This window comes from Echiichthys vipera, assembly GCF_963691815.1.
Source record: "Echiichthys vipera genome assembly, chromosome: 19".
Taxonomy (NCBI): Eukaryota; Metazoa; Chordata; class Actinopteri; order Perciformes; family Trachinidae; genus Echiichthys; species Echiichthys vipera.
This window is the reverse complement of record NC_139844.1, coordinates 21,742,672-21,760,416: the sequence shown is the minus strand read 5'-3', so window position 1 is coordinate 21,760,416 and position 17,745 is coordinate 21,742,672. Positions and strand designations below refer to the sequence as shown.

Genomic DNA, 17,745 nt, shown 5'->3' with positions numbered 1-17,745 from the left:
GATGACAAAGACACTATTCCTCCTGGGTCCCCTGGCTGTGGCTGGGAGCTGAGCTGAGCTGAGCCGAGGAGGGAGGGAAGGAGTGAAGAGGAGGAGGAGGGAGGCAGGAGGAGGCAGGGGGTCCATCATAAAATTAATCCCTTCACAGTTTCCTCTGGGTGCAAAGTGAGATATGAGGCAGACATGTCTAATGAAACGCTACAGTCATCTAAGGGCACAGCGATAAAAGCACACATTAAACTAATGGAGCTCATCATTAGCGCCTCTATTAAGCGGATCGAGAGGGTTGTGCTCTCTGGTGATCAGCATGGGAGATTAATCAATACCAATAAAACTTCCCACCTTCCTACAATCTCCTATTTCTCTGCTGGTTCATATTTCCATATTCAAGACCCCTCACCCATCATCCTCTGGGGTGAAACATATAGACATTTGTGGTAATATGCTTCCTCACTTTCCTCACTTCTAACAGTTCTAAGTAGATCAATGCCACTCATGTTGGTACAGTCAATCTGAAGCTACAGCAAGAAAACATTATCTTAGCTTAGCACAAAGAGTGGGAAGACAGCTGGCTGGCTGTGTCTAAAGGTGACAAGTGACAACGTCTGAGGGTTACAGTACGTGCCGGCAGACCAATCCTGCCTTCATCCCAACTCTTCGCATACGGCCATTTTGTCAGGACCCTTTCCCGTCACTTGTCAATACACTTGGTAACCCTGCGCGTAACCCTGCGAGTAACCCTGTGCGTAAAACTGTGGCGCTCCACTACGGTCACTGTTCTAAACAAGGGAAGCGACATTGTTCATTCAAACAAAAACCACTCATTAAGGGTTAGAATAAGATCGTAGGTGGGGTTAAAATAAGTGTGTTTATAACTACAGTAACGCATGGGACTTTGGGAACAGGACACAAACCGTAGACTCCTGGGTGAAAGTCTGGTGTTTCTGAGCATCTATAACTACGTTCACACAGAAGGTCTTTTTGCTCAAATCCGATTTTTTTGTTTGGCTCTGCTCACGCTCCTGAAGTGACCCGCACACGCACATCATTGATTACATCACGCCACAACGGTGTTTATGGAAGCCAACATGGCAACGGCAACCGGTGAAGTAGGACGTTATGGCTAAAACTTCCCTTCACTGTCCTTCCACCGGCCGCCTGCTTCACTGCTGTCCTCCATGTTTGTGTTGATTCGGTTCAACTTTATTTGTCATTCATCTACAAAACAGTGCAGTGAATGACATCAAAGTCGTATTAAATGCGACCTGGCTGTTCAGATTGCGACATTTAAAAGGCTCCGTTCACACTGCAGTTAAAGTGACCTGAATCCCATTTTTTCGCTCATATGTGACCCATACCTGATTCTTTTTTTCACAGTGTGAACAGCACAAGCAGAACTAAATCTGACATTTTTTAATCAGAATTAGACCACTTTTAAATGCGCTACTGAATCGGATACGTATCGGATTTTTTGAGTGCGACTGCAATCTGAACAGCCAAGTCGCATTTGATGCAACTTTGACGTCATTCTGACCTGCCACAAATAAAGTTGATTGAAAAAAAAAAAGTGTGCCAGCACTCAATTGCGCCTTGTTTATCACTATTAAACGCTGAGGGCTTTGACAAAACGGCAGACTAGACCACCATATTGTGTTGGTTTACACTTCACTTAGTGACTTAGTGAGTTTTGAGGTGCTGGTATAGGCGGATTTGGGACTGAGCCAGGGCTAGCTGTAGCTTCATATTTACTTTACTGATATGGTATCAATCAACTCATCTAACTCTGTTTTTTTAATTGGTGAGCTTTGGACAGATTTTCGCAGAGGCCAGAGCCTTTTACTCTGTTTCCATTTCTTATGCTATGCTAAGCTAAGATACACATACTTTACACCCTAAACTGTTCCTTCAAAATTGCATTGTAAGACACAAATAACAGCCACAATGTATCATTTGGGAAATAAAGTAGCCCGAGCTTAGGCAATTGAAAGATAAATCCTATGTAAAAGCTCAGTGCTGATCAGGGTGTGATCATAGCCTGAGGCATGGTGATTAAAGATCCCTGTATAAGACATCCTAGTGGGCTCAGTATGTGGCAGCGTTTCAGGCTCAGGGGAAAGGAGGTGAATTTGGTTTCCCTCAATGTTTGCAATTACTGTAGCAAACACTGTGGCTCATAGGGATAAAGGACAAAACCTACATTTTTGATGTTGTGATGCTGGTCAACATCCAAGTGAGAGGGACAATAAAAGAGGAAGACAAAGGAAACAGAAGTCCACTGGTTTTAATCTGGGAAAAGAAAAAAAACGAGGGAGTCAATATAGGAACGTAAAGAGAGAAGAGAAAGGGAGAACCAAGGAGGAGGGCAGGGGAGCACAACAGATCCAGGGGGAGTTTGAGGAGAGGAGAGCAGAGGAGGGGCCTTTCATACAAAAAAGGCTCTCTTTTACTTATAAGAGGGGGGAAAAAAAGAGCAAAAGAAAAGCTTCTTCTCGCCTCCTGGACGCAGTGTCAAACCCAATCAGTGTCTGGCCTGGCAGCGCTGCTTGTCTCCCAGGCACTGGCTCACAATGGAGGCGAACCTCGGCCGCCACACCTCTCACTTCCAATCTGCATCCCCCAGGACAGGCCTGAGAGCAAGAGGCCGCGGGGAGGGACAACAATACACCTCAAATGTTCAAACCCTCATAAAAAAATCCCTGTGTGCTGAGAATTGGATTAACTAGTAAAAGTAAAGCACTCCGCGAGCAGCTTTAGATCAGTTCATGTTGATTTGGACAGTTAATATCAGTTTTTATTGTGGGGAAGTGTGGCTTAGGATCAACGGCCGGGTGTAGGTAGGGGTTATTGTTCATAAAGATTTCCAATACAGGTGGAAAGAATGGGACTTAGTGTCGGGGCGCGTACATGCAAAGCCAAACACAAACATGGATAAACTGCTCGACGATTACAACCACCAACAATCCCCGAGCTGTGAAGTCCCGCTCTAATAAACGTGAGTAACAAGGCCTGATCCTTCAAAACCTCGCCACTCAAAAAAAAAAAAATGTCTATCTTGAATAGACACCCCCCCCTAAATCGCATTGTTGGGCAAATCCTGTATTAAAAGGAAAGAGTTACTCTGCATTTATAGTCCTGAAGACTTTAGTTAAGCCAGTGCCTCTGCCACTCCGCGGCGCGGGCTTCGTCGAGCCTGAGTAAATCCATCTCTCAATGGCGATTGGCTGAAGCCGAAGGGGCCATCTTTTTCACACGCTTCCTCACTTGCCCCCCCCTTCTCCGCTAGTGTTTACCCATCACCAAACAATGGCTGGTTACTGGCAATTAAACAGCATTTTCCGAGGAATCCGTGGCACTGGTCTAATGGCATTACTGTTGGATGATTCAATCCTTGAATAGTCAACAGGATTTTGCCTCTCACCAGGAAAATACTGCTTCATCGAATTACCCGTATTACATAGATTTACCCAAAGCTTATGATTCAGGGTTCACAGATTACTGCTCTTCTAAAGATGGCGGGAGAAAGGAGTGATAGGCCAGGAGAGCGATGACTCCAGCGCATCAAAGCCGGCCGCCGCTCTCACTGGCGCTCTTCCCCCTGAAAGGCTAAAGCAGACCAAAGATTTACCCACAAACCTTTGCAGATTTACAGAGTATTCATTTACCTGGATGCGAGCTTCTGTACTTTTATCGTTCCTTGTTTCCCTGACTTTTATATTACACGACGCAAGTCTTGAAAGATGGGTTCACACAACAGCATTTACAGTCGCACACATGCACACTCAAATATATAAAAAGCCAAACTGCACATTGTGCCCTTTGACCTTGCGTGGGTCGAGTCGGCCCGGGCAGCTCAGGGAACCAGAAAGACCGGCCAAGTCCATTATCTCACAATGAAGGGCTAATTACTGGGCCTGCAAGCCTCAAATCACACGGCAGCAGACTGCCTGTCTCTGTCCTCCGCTCACCCAACATCTTAATTGCTCTTTTATTCTCTCTCTGTTTTAGCCGTGCCTCTCTCCCCAACTCGCTCCGTGTCTCGCCTCAGCCATTTCGCACATAAAAGCAAGATGCTAATTGCCTGCTATGGAAATATTGGGCCTGTGATTAGCCAGGCAGAGGGTTTGGCTGGCCTGTGATTTTTTTCCCTGTCTGTACGAGTGAGTGTCAAGCCAGCACGACGGGTGTAAAAATAGGAAACTGCAGTCGGTGGCGGTGAAAGGAAATTCATTTTTCTGTCGTTCACATGCGGGGCAGGGTTGAAAGTGTCATTGTGCTCCAGTGGCAATTTGTCAGACTGTTATGTTGGCAAAATGTTTGCAGGGAAATGTGCTTGAAGAAAATTACAGGGAAATTAGTTCAGTTCCTCTCAGGCAGAGTTGGAGTATTGTTATCATTAGCGTTGACATTATTATGTATGTATTTTTGCCCACTATAGCATAAAGGGGACATGTGCTCATTTTTAGATGCATACTTGTATTTTGGGTTTCTGCTAGAACATGTTTGCATGCTTTAATGTTAAAATAACACATTATTTTCCTCACACTGTCCGTCTGAATGTACCTGCAGTCACCCTCTGTCTGAAACGCTCTATTTTAGCGCCTGTCTCTTTAAGACCCCCTGCAGAAAAAGCCCAGTCCGCTCTGATTGGTCAGCGTTTACGACTGTTCTGCATCTCTGCACCGTCATTACAGCCGGGGAATGACTTTAAAGTCACTTTCTACCTATATACAGTCTAGTTGTGACATCACAACCCCACAGAAGTCCTGACGGCTCGTTTAAAGGCACAGTTTCTGAATACAGGCCGTGTTCATTTCTCCGTGGATTTAGCGTTTTGATACTTTCACAGTATTAATAAAGCAACTCAACCTGCCTTATAATGAAAAAGACGTGCAAATGTCACTTTTTACAATAAGGGACCTTTGAATATGTGGACCACCAGTCTGCATTACTGTCAACCTGAGTTAACAAAGAAAAAAACTGTGTGATCAAATACACAAAACAGATTGGTGCAGATGATTGGTTGATTCATTTATTATCCAAGTATCATGTTTTTAGCTGAGCAATTCATCCAAACCCTCCTTATGTTCTCCGGCCTGACCCTGACTTATTAGCTCAATCTATAGGTAATTTATTTATAATGGTCTTAATAGACTCCATCTTGAGATGCATATGCATATGGAAATGAGACCCAGTGGGGGATTTGCTTCAGCTCTTTATCACTGTGCCCTCTTTACCTGCTCGCCCTCTGAAGAATTATTACTTTTACTAAATAAGTAATTCAAGAATTGTCACTTTTACTTAATAAGTAATTCAAGAATTATTACTTTAACTACATAAGTAATTGAAGAATTGTTACTTTTACTAAATAAGTCATTCAAGAATTATTACTTTAACTACATAAGTATTTCCATTGAAAATTGCAACTTGAACCCACTAATAGTCTCTTCTTTCATTAAGTAAAGACATGGAAAAAATACTCAAACTATAATTCTCCAAGTGTACAAATTGTATCCACTAATAATGAAACGATATAGCAAGCAGCAAACTTTTCACAGGAAGCAAAGAGGGTAAAGAAGGCGATAAAATCAGAAGTCATCAAATAAAACAATGGGAAATAAGTGAATAATGACAAAGCAAAAGTCATTAAATTTAGAAAGAGCTAAGAACTAAACGTACAAAGCAAATAAGCTTTTTAAAGATACGTTGATTTGGCTTCTTTGACTCTTAGCAGGTGCAACCTTTTCCCCTCTGCTGATCTTTTTTCTACGTTAATGCCTCCTTTGTAACCTTTAGCTCTTTTCCGTGCATGTCAGATGTTCAGCAGGTTATTTTGGTAACTTCTCTTCACTCGGAGTCACCTGCCATTTGACCTCGGCCTTGTCCCACTACCAAACCAAAGCTTTTTGAGAAGCTTGGCGGATATTGAAATGCTCTTTTCAGGACACTTTCTCTTTGCAGTGGTCCCCTGAGTGCTTTGTCCAAGATGTTGGAAAAGATGGCGCAGGAAAAGAGCCTGGTTTTCCCAACGATGGGAGCGGTGGAGTGTTTGGGCAGCGCAGTGATTGGTGGTGGTGGTGGGGAGGTTTGGGGGGACCGAGAGGGGTGCAGGTCGGCCTGTTCAAAGGCTGGCTTTTTGCATTGTTGGTCAGTTGAGGATTAAGGTCCTCTGTGCAGCAGAATAGCCCCTCTAATTAAAAAGGATAAGAAGGCAGAAAAATAGCGAGAGGCACGGGAGGAAGCAAAGAGAGAGGGAGAAGGGAGAGCAAATTTGCAGAGAAAAGAAAGAAAAGAAAAACTGTTTTCAGTGTCACTCCTGCAGTAGGGCCCGTCGATTCAGACTGGATTAACTTTACACTCCTCCTCCTCCCCATTTCTCTCTGTCACTCTCTCCCGCAAACTCTGTCTGTCATTCTTTCTATCTTGCAATTTCCGAACTTTGTTCCCCGCATGCTCTTTATTCTCTTGAAAGTCCAGTTAAATAATGCATTCAAAGCAATTAGATTGGCCTGAAAAAAGCTACATCTATATACGTTTTGGGGTAATCTCTTTTCCAAACCTTGACTGGTCGCAGCTAAAGACAGCTCAGTCGTTCTACTTCTATTGTATCCTCAGTTAAAGCCAGAAACTATAATCAGACAATTTTGTTTTGATTTAGTTTCTGTTTTATCTGTGTGTGTGTGTGTGTGTGTATGTGTGTGTGTGTGTGTGTGTGTGTGTGTGTGTGTGTGTGTGTGTGTGTGTGCGTGTGTGTGTGTGTGCGTGTGTGTGTGTGTGCTCCTCAGTGTTTGCCGTCATCAGAATGTGAATAGAGGGGCTGTGTGCTGTGTCCCAGATGCTGGCTGACAGTAGGTGGGCTGTTTGCCGTGGGGATGCCAGGTTGTGTTTTTGTTTGGCCCTCCTCTGTCCCGCCTGCCTCCCTCCCCTCGCCCAGTGGGGGGTCCAGGGCTCCTGGGGCCGGTCCCTGCTGACCAATACCCAGGTATCAGTTTGGCTAACACTAGCCGCAGGCTGTGGGAGGTTAACGAGGTACCAGCAGGGACAAGACATTCAACCCTCCCATGGGCAAAGTGGTGGATGTATCTCAATGGAGGGCAGGAATATGATATGATGTAGTCATGCGGTGGGCGCAGAGGCGGTTAAATGGTACAAATACTGCAGGTGCAATATAAAAACATAGTACACTTAAAAGTATCAGAGACACATTTTCCACAAAGTCATTTTATTAGCGGTAAGAGTCTCTCGGCTGACATTCTTCACGTGTGGTCACATTTAAAATGAGGGAAATTGCAGCAAAGTCAATTCCTTTGGATGGAATCGTCACAATAAGTGGATTCACTCGAGGGGGCGAAGTGAATTCATGCACGTTTGTTCGACTGACCAATATCCAGCCGTCTTGACAGCGCTGAGGCCTTTGAGGGAACGCAGAGCCAGGAAGTGCAAAATGGAGGAGGCTATACGACCCTGTTTTATTCAGCTCTCTTCTGCAAGACACTGAAAAAAGCCATGTTTTTAGAGGTTTACAGACAATAAAGAGTGTTAACTTTATGTCTGATGAGTGACCTAATCAAGGAAACTAATCAAAGCCGCACTGTGTTCTGCCCAGAGAGGCATTCACAAAAGGGCATAAAACAAACAACTGAAGTAAGTGATGTATTTAACTTTCTCTCTTAAAGCAGGCTAATTTTTTTCTCTCAGAACAAAATGGCAAGAGGGAGTATAAGGCACAGCGACTGACAACTGCTAGCACATTAGCTATAGCTGTTTGTTGTTATCTCACCAGTTCTAGTACACAGGAAATATGTGCGTTAAAATAACTGTGTCACAGCTTGCTAGCGTGTGCCGTGCAACCACAGACTGTCTAAAATATGGACAAATTCTCTATGACTTATGAGTTTCTAAAGAGCCAAAATGAAGATCAAAGTGGGTGGCTCCCAGTAGCACTCTGCCATCAACATCTTGGCACCGCCAAACTCCTGGCTAATCCAATAAATGGGCAAAGAGGTTGAGCGTGGCTGGAGCTGAGGTGGGCCGAGTGAAGCCTGCAGCCTTCTATGACAGCACCAGTCAGTGTTAAGCTTTAATATCATTTAAACAGAATAAAAATTTAACCCCCATACAGTCGTCATGAACGGATGGATCAATCAAAACTGTTTCTTGTACCAGGCTGTAATATATATAATGTTTACTTCTGCTGTAGAGCTGGGCATTTTAACATGGAGGTCCAGGGGGAATTACTCGCTTATGGAGCCAGCCTCAAGTGGCCGTTCGAGGAACTACCGTTTTTGGCACTTCCTCGATGACCTAATTTTTCAGCACCGGGTGTTTGCGGCTTGCTCGTTTTTAACAAACACTGAAGCTGAAGAATTTCACTGTGCCAATTTCTGATGCGAGCGGGCGCCTTTAAACGGAAATTTTGAAAAAATGACAGCCCTGTCTGTGTTATTTTCCTCCGAAAACAAAGGCTGCGGTTCAATATCCTTGGACGCTTGCTTCGGTTTGTTGTAGAATCATCAATACACGTATCGCTTATGCCAACATGCCTATCAATAAATCAATGTGACTTCTACTGTGCAGATGGTAAAAAGCAAGCAGTCATAATGCCCAAAACAGTTTATCGCGTGTGTTTGTGTGTGTGTGTGTGTGTGTGTGTGTGTGTGTGTGTGTGTGTGTGTGTGTGTGTGTGTGTGTGTGTGTGTGTCAGTGTGTAACAGATGGGGCTGGTTGAGTGGGCCAAGACATTGATTTGACCTTGAAATGGACAGCTGAATTGAAAATTGCTGGAGCTCAAAAACTGTGGATCCAATAATACTGAGCACTGATGTTAAAGGACGGATACATAGATACAATTTGTCTCACAAGACCCCGACCTTATAAAAGTACAAAATTAAATTATCCCAATGCAACTCATCATTTTGAATTGAAATGATAACGGGACAAAAAGTGATACATTTTTTCGATTGACACATATTCTGAGCAGCAAACACTGAAAATAAGGACGATTCTCAACAAAGGAATCATTCACAGTTGACACAAAAGCATGGAAGATACAGAATAATAAACAAGTTACACATATTTTATTTCAAATATGAATTCAGAAGAGGGTGTAAGAGATAAAAACCCCGTAACCACGACGGATCCTATGATTTATGTTGTGTTCTGCATATAACACAACATATGAACCACTCGTATAGGAGGCGAACAAAAGGCTGCTGGAGGAGAGACGAGGCAGCGACACATCACAGGCTACTTCCCTCGTGCAAGCCGGCATTATCCAGCACACTGTGAGCGAGCGCTATCTCAGTCCCACGATTCTTAGCCTTCAAATTCGTCTCCCTAACAGCAGGAGAAACCGTGACTTCGTCAATTGGCCCGGAGACAGGGGGAGGGCATATTGCCACAGACATTAACAAGCGACTTCACCTTTTTACAACCACAGCCCCGTTTAGCTGAAACGCTCCCCAGGGCTATTAGATATTTTCTGATGAATTATATATCAGAGCTGAAGATGAAAGGACTCGGCGTGAGCCAAGAACATAGCTGTGGGACAACAAGGGGACCAGATAGCCTACTTAAGCCCGGTTAGGCTGTTTGTTTTATGTGATCGCTGAGGGACAAAATGGGAGAATCCACTTACAGTTAAACTATATTAGTCCGCTAATAACCAGGATATAAGCGCAGCATTAACAAAAATACCCTGCTCTTTTTTTATCTTCATTTGAATTTTTATTGACAGCAAATACACGAGTGCACTAAGCAGCAAGATAGTCCATGAGTGCTGCCCATGATGTTCTACACAATAGAGTCCATAGTTAATAAAGTGGTATTGATTTGAGGGTTTTTTTTTAAAAGCCAGCAGCCTCTCAGTCTGTTCATCTGGCACGTAGACTCCTAATTAGTTCTCTTACCTGCTGCTTGTTTGGGAGCATCAATCAAAACCTGCAGTCGGGGCGGCTGAGGCCAAAGTTTTGTAGGGTGTTCGGACGTTTTAGCGAATTCAAAATGCAACTTATCGAAGGGGCCGGGGTGGGTAGATCTACATAAGTACGATAATGTTTCAAGAGATGCACGGTGTAAGCCAGAAAATGTAATAAGCAACATAATTTAGACTGCTGTTTTCTGCCGAGAGAGAGAGAGAGAGAGAGAGAGAGAGAGAGAGAGAGAGGGAGTGGGTAGTGCTTCACGAGCCACCATTCCCCCTTAAATCTCCTTTACAGGGTTACACAGACCCAAACCGTGACAGATCCCCGAGAAGTTATTTTCACCTCTCGCTACAAAACACACTGCTTCCGTTTTTGCTTGCTCAGCTTATTTTGACAATTAAATCCTCAGCCTCCTGATTCTGAGTGGGGGTCTGCGTTATATCCTCCTATGTCACTCTTATCTGTTCTCCACTAAGCCGTGCGCAGGTGCCGGCCTCTGATCGGTCGGTGAACCACACCTTTATAACGGCTCCTGCTGAAAATCAAAACTATAGACGTGTGTGTGTGTGTGATGTTTTCTTTGTTTTTAGATGATTAAGAAACGGCAGCACAGTTTAGTTAGTGGGGCCGGTGGTGCTGTGCAGTACGGATCGACTGATATGGATGTTAAGGCCGATACAGATGTTTTTTTTCCATTACTTTAGCCGACGACCGATACAGAGGGCAGATTTTCTCAAGCCGATATTTGGAGCCGATACTACTTTTGCTCATTATTACATAACATTACATTAATTTACATCATAAAAATGTCACTATGATGAAAACCAAAAACAGTAATAATAAATAATGACAATAACTGCACTATAATGTTCACTTCACGGTGTGCAATGCTAATATTTTCCTCTGTGCCGTGGTGTAAATTTAAAATGTTTAAAAATATTGTCTATATTGTTTCTGTTATGCATTTATTTTAAATTTCCGTGTTTATATTGTTCATATTTTTCTATTTCTTTCAATGTATTGTTTCTTATTAATGCTTCTTCTATGTTTGCTAACCACTCTGCTGCTGTAATAAGCACATTTCCTCTAATAAAGGAAAATATTATCTTATCCGACAAATGCTACGAGTCTAAAAAACAAAAAAAAAGAACATTTATTGAAATTAAAAAAGGCGTCTCCAGAAACACAGAACCGCCTGTGGACACCAGTCTGTAAATAATGCTGATAATTATACATATATATATATGAATAATAACTAAGGGCAAACACAGCAGCCTTCATCAGCCGATGCCGATACACGTAAAAAACGCAAATATCGGTCGATGATATCGCTCTATCACTACTTTGCAGCCCATGTTGCCATCAGGCTACTTTACTACTCCAGCTGCTGCATCCTGCACACCTATGCCCATCATAGTGTCTCTCATTTCCATTGGCTGCAAAAAAATATACCTAAGTCTCTCTCTCTCTCTCCCTCTCTCTCTCTCTCTCTCTCTCTCTCTCCCTCTCTCACCCTCTCTCTCTCTCTCTCTCTCTCTCTCTCTCTCCCTCTCTCCCTCCCTCTCTCCCTCTCTCTCTCTCTCCCTCCCTCCCTCTCTCTCTCTCTCTCTCTCTCATAAATACTGAGGCTCTCTCAGTATGATCCGCATCCAACGAGCTTACCCAGGAGGAAACTAATCAAAGCCGCACTGTGTTGTGCCCAGAGACGCGTTCAGAAAAAGACCATTTTAAAAACCAACTGAAGTAAGTGACGCGTTTAACTTTCTCTGTTAAAGCAGACTCGTGTTTTTCATGTAAATATAAGAAACACTGGCGCTTTTTTTTTTCCCACCAGGAGTTGCGCGCGATGGAAACGCAGATACCCTACAGGGAGATAATTGGATAGGCGTGTTTTTAAAGGGGAACTTTTCTCCCTCTCTCCGGTGTGGGCTGCAGGCTCCGAGCAAAGGGGCACTCAGGCGATTAATACAAGGCCACAACTTCAGATAATACACTCGAGCTGCTTTATGTTTGACAAATAGACTTGTGATGCACTCAGGCACAGAGGAGGGAGGGAATCAGGTGCATTTATAGGTCCCTGCCTTAAGGGTCCACCTTATAATCAAACTCTTAGAGAAATAAAGTTGAAATATAAAAGTGTGTATTTGCACAAGAACCATCACAATTTGTATTTTCAATTATTCCTGATATTATAACTTAACAAACATACAGGAAACAATAATAATATTAATAATAATAATTAAAAATAAGCTTTTAAAGGTCCATGCGTGCATGTGTCAGTTTGGGAAAGTGAGTTGCGGTATTGGTTGTGCTGGGGTTGGGGGTGCTGGGGGTGCAGAGGGGGGGTCGGTTGTCTGGCAGTCAGCTGGTCTGATAAACACAATGCCACTCTTTGTTTTATTTTCGTGACGCAGAAAATTAAGGAGGCCTGAATGCGGAGTCGTGGCTGGCGTCCTGTAATCAGGCCAGCGCGTGCCGTCCGGATTATCTCGTTAATTTCTTACAGAAAGAAAAAAAAAAAAATAATCTCTTGCAGCCAATAATAATTAATGACCAGGCAGGGTATTTATTATTGAACGGATGTGGAGCAACCGGTCGCCGGGGATGGGGAAAAAAGTGACAGATTGGGGATAGGAGTGGCCGTTATTGGCTCTAGGAGAGCAGGCTAGAAAGAGCAGCACCCCGGGGCCCTGGGAACTTTATTCTACAGGTAGGTGTCACTGGAAACGTTACGGGATGCCTCAGACAGCAGCATATGGGTGATAGACTAATTAGCTATTAATAAAAGAGAACAGATCCAGGCCCGTTTAACGTGGGATTCATTTTTGTGGTCGCTATTTTTAGCAAAACAATGGCCACATAATCTTAAAATAACATAATATTCTTTATTTTTATAATTAAAAATACACAAATGAATGTTTATATGCCACGTGTAATATTGAATATTTCGATGTTATTCCTATAAAATTGTAGGTATGCCTCTCAGGTTATTTATAGACTATATTTGTGGTTACACTTGATTTATTCATTTTTATAATTTTTCTAGTATTTGCTGAGTTGTTTCCGATTTTTCTGTCCTTGTAAAAGTTTTGATAATTTGTCTGAATTGTGTTATTTTAATAAGATAGAAACAGAGCTCGCTTACAGAATGGGGCCCTTTCACCAGTATTGTTATTAATATTATTTTTATTGTTATTTTATTTGTTTTATTTGTATTATGAGATTTGTTTTTACTGTAAAACTTTCCCCCCCAACATTACCTGGAGATACATTTAGTGGGCCATCTCCTTGTTTGTTTAGATTAAGTGCTCCTCTCTAATCAACACTTTTTCGATAAGTCTCACCTCCCAAATCTAATTACCGGGAGCAATTCATTAGGAGAGGAGGGGGAATCGCCGCGAGGAGTGTCAATAATATGTCAGAATTTACTTTGGGGAATGCCTCCGTGTTTCTAATTACTTGCTAAAGTTGTCCTTCGTATTTAAATGTCGTCACATTTGAATGTACATGGTTTCTTTTTCTTTAAGTGGAAACCAACAATGGGCCCCAGAGATATAGAAATGAAAATGCAGTTGTATCTGAAAGAGCGCTCAGTTTGCAGCATTGCCTTCTTTGTTTGTTCCCTAAAGTCCTTTGTTATCAGCATTACTTATCGGTCAACAGTGGGCTTTGTTTCTGCAAATGGCCCCCCAATCAGCTGTCTATTTAGCTTCGCCTAACCTGTGGGTATATGCTAATTGAGAGCCCGGTTGGGGCCCAACGAGTGTGCGCATTTTAACGACAATGTTTTGTTTTGGTGGAGCTAGAAGAGGAGGAGAGGAGTGTGTTTGGGGGTGGTGGTAAGGGGCGGGGTTATAGTAGCAGTTAGTGTGTGTGTGTTGGGGGGGGGGGGGGGGGGTGATGGCGTAAACGCCTGTCAGCCAGACAGAGCATCCTCAGTCCAGCAGGGACAGCTGGGGGTCTCCACTCGCCTTTTAAGAGCCCCTGCGAGTCCGAGGACGCCCACTTCTTTAAACCCACCTCGGTGCGTAAAGACCGCGCGTAAAACTCCGCGCGTACACACAGAGACGGAAATCTCGACAGCCTCAGAAGCCCCTTCCTGTTTTGTGTATCCTGCTCCAGGTTGATCCGGACGAGGCGAAAGACCAAACGGGGACGCGAGAGGATTAAAAGGCTGTTTTCTGCCCCAGTTTTCGCATTTTCTGCTTATTGGTTGTGCTCTCGTCCGGCCGCCAGCATGATGTCCTATTTGAAGCAGCCGCCGTACACGGTGAACGGACTGAGCTTATCTACCTCGGGAGTGGACCTGCTGCATCCTTCAGTTGGATACCAAGGTAATACACCCCTGGGTGCAACTGCTTAGAGAGAAATACACAAGAAACACCACTCAGGTTCTTTGGATAGCGTATTACATGTCCACATTTGCAGTCACCAACATAGGTTATGCATTATTTACATCACCAGCTGACTGATGAACGACCGATGTTTATGTATCATCTATACATGAGATTATTCTGATTATATAATTGTGCTGTCTTTGATGTCACACTGTGTTGTTTCGCTTTCTTAGTTTCACCGTGTTCCCACCTCTACTTATCAGGAACCCCTCGCAAACAGAGGAGGGAGAGGACGACCTTCACCCGGGCCCAGCTCGACCTGCTGGAGAGTCTGTTCAACAAGACTCGGTACCCTGACATCTTCATGAGAGAGGAGGTGGCCTTAAAGATCAACCTGCCCGAGTCCAGAGTGCAGGTGAGTCTCCAGCACTGGCACGTACAGACATTATGATCAACGCAGAGTTACACGTTGGAACAAACATCTCAAACGCGTGAGAGGTCGATAATTGGTCATTATTCCGTGAGAGGCGACACGCTCCACTTCAGGGCCAAGTGTCCTCTCCATTGTTGAAGAAGTGCTTGGAAACAGTCACTGATTTGATTCACTGCTAAGTTATAAACTCAAATTGGAAGTTTTTTAGATTAAAGTTTACTTAATGAGCCTGGCTCAATGTGAAGACTGCGGACTTGGAACAATAAAATTTGTATTTTACGCGGCTTTGCGATCACTTGGAATTTAAAGTTTGGATTAACCATTACACTGCAGGGTTTGTGGGGTATCTTTCATTTTGGAAATAGAAAAAAAAGAACAGAAGATGTTTGTTATTTTAATGTAACCAAATTAAACTCATTTCAACGCGTTTTCCTTCCAGGTATGGTTCAAAAACCGACGAGCCAAACACCGCCAACAGGCCCAGCAAACCCAGAGTGGAGTGCAGAACAAAGCAGTCAGTAAGCCGGTGAAAAAGAAAAGCTCTCCGGTCCGAGAGGCCAGCTCAGAGAGCGGGGCCAGCGGGCAGTTCACTCCGCCCTCGAGCACCTCTCTCCCGGCCGTGAGCAGCAGCAGCAGCAGCAGCAACAGCGCGGCACCGGTGTCTATCTGGAGCCCGGCCTCCATCTCCCCGCTCGCCGGCGACCCGCTCTCCGCCTCCTCCTCCTCCTGCATGCAACGCTCTTATCCCATGACCTACACCCAGGCGTCGGGCTACAACCAGGGATACACGGGCTCCTCATCCTACTTCACCGGGATGGACTGCGGCTCCTACCTTTCGCCTATGCACCACCAGCTATCCGCCGCGGGCTCCGCCATGAGCCCCATGAGCGGCAACGCGGTGTCCAGCCACCTGAGCAACGCGTCTTCCCTGTCCTCGTCGGCGTACGGGGCCGCGGGGCTGGGCTTCGGCGGCGCCGTGGACTGCCTGGACTATAAGGACCAAACAGCGTCGTCGTGGAAGCTCAATTTCAACGCGGACTGTTTGGATTACAAAGACCAGGCCGCGTGGAAATTCCAAGTGTTGTGAAAAAGAGAGAGAGAATTAATTGAGGGACTATTTTTCACAAGCTGCAGACAATAAGAGGCAGCAAAGTGCGGCGTTTTGTTTGTTTCTCCAACCACCACAGGCCCCAACCACTACCTCTCGGGCAGAGCAGAGCAGAGCAGGACTGCCGGCCGGTTGTCTCACTTGTTGGGTTAACTTATTGAACATTCACACTGACTTCTCCACCAACTTTGATCAAGGACACGGAACAAACGTGTTGACCCAAAGGAAGAAAAAAAAAAGGATCAAAAGAGTAAAAAAAAAAGATCCAAGCCTAACTTGGTTGAGTTTGAGGAATAGGTCAGGTTTTTTTATAAGCTCCTTAAAGACTCCCCTCTCTTGTCTTTTTTCTTTTTTTCTGGCACGCTGAAGGGCCCCTTTGATCAAAGCGTTGTGCATGAGTGTGTGTGTGTCATAGAGTGTGTGCGTGTGTGTGTGTGTGTGTGTGTGTGAGAGAGAGAGAGAGCAGCTCCGACATGAACCTGGAGGCACTATTAATTTATGAGAAATGTTTAGTTATAAGAGACAATCAGTCCGTGTGCTCATAAATAAATGTCCCTTATGTGTGTTTTGTTTTTTTATTATTTCTCCCCTAATGTGTTAGATTTTTTTGTATTTTTGGTTTCTTTTAAATGTGATTCTTATTCTACCTGTATGCAATTTTGCTTCGCGCCACGAAACCCATCTGTGAATTTGATAGATTTTATTCCCCGTGAGTGTAAAATGATAAATTATTATTAAAATAGCGAGTGCAGGGGGGAAACAGCGAAGCAAAAAAAAGGGGGTCCGTTTGAGCTGTAAAGTGCCGCGAGGAGGCCACGAACACACTGAACACCAATAAAGACACTTGACCTGAACCCAACGCTGTGGCTGCGTGTGTGCATCATCTTCCTGTGTCGATCACCTGTTTGCACACAACACACCAACACGTCAACACGCGGGATTATTATGATTTTACACCCTTTGTTAATTTGGCACACATTTTATATTAAATACCACATTTCATCCTTGTTGTGATCAGCAACATCATATATATATATATATTTTTTTTTTACATCACAAGTCCGTGATTTGTGTCCGGGCAGGGAGGAATGTGAGTTATGTGAGAGCGGTGTTAATCCCGTCTCGTAAAGAGGATAATCCCACATTTTTATTGACGGCTGCTCTTTGGTTCGGGGCGCACCGCTGGCCGGTTCACACGGAGAGATGTGAAATGAGCTCTGCTGCTCAAGGGTCCAGGGGCAAACACGAGTTTAAAGACGCGTCATACACACCGACGAGAACAGCAGAGGCGTGGACGTGTACGCTTTACACAACACATGTATTTGTGATCATTTAACCTCCATATAAATAAGGTAAAATGCAATTAAACCAACATATTTTAGATTAAAAAACAATTAAATCACTGGGCTGTAGCTTTAGTTCTCACATACACCACATACGCACTTTATTAGTCACATGACTTAATATAAAAATCATATTCAGCCTCAAAAGTTTCAGGCATTTGGTCCAAATCGTGATATCCGAGCACCGTGCTGCAGGGATTGGGATTGGGATTAGTCCTGCGCGCATGGATCTGTGTGGAGCCTCTTTTGGGGTTTTTTAGGGAAAGAGAGATATGAGCGCGAGCAGGTCCGGGGGCTCGTGCATGGATTAAAGAAAAGGCAGAAGAAAAGGCTCGTGCTATCGGTCTAATTAGGAGGTGACAGGAGATGTGAGAGAGGCTCCTAATAACACTGGCGTGACTTTCTGCTGCCGTTGGAGGGTTTTGTTGTCCGCTTGACCCCCAATTAGCACCGAACCAAGCACGATTACAAAGACACACAGCTGACAGATGCAGGGTGCACTCTAGGGAACATGACTGTAAATGTACCGTGCATGCTATAGAAGAAGAAGAAGAAGAAGAAGAAGAAGAAGAAGAAGAAGAAGAAGAATGACTTTATTTGTCCC

The 17,745-nt window shown here is 44.1% G+C and overlaps 1 protein-coding gene across 2 annotated transcripts; it reads left to right on the top strand.

Moving 5' to 3' along the window:
- Positions 1-14,157: 14,157 nt before the first annotated feature.
- LOC310961693 (homeobox protein OTX2-like) lies at positions 14,158-15,777 on the top strand (the record flags this gene model as incomplete). Of its 2 annotated transcripts, none has more annotated exons than XM_083933899.1 (3): positions 14,158-14,254; positions 14,521-14,672; positions 15,130-15,777. In XM_083933899.1, the coding sequence occupies 3 exons, from the start codon at positions 14,158-14,160 to the stop codon at positions 15,775-15,777; spliced, it is 897 nt and encodes a 298-aa protein (XP_083790025.1). The 2 variants fall into 2 exon arrangements, with proteins under 2 accessions (XP_083790025.1, XP_083790024.1); XM_083933898.1 differs by having other exon boundaries at positions 14,158-14,269.
- Positions 15,778-17,745: the final 1,968 nt, after the last annotated feature.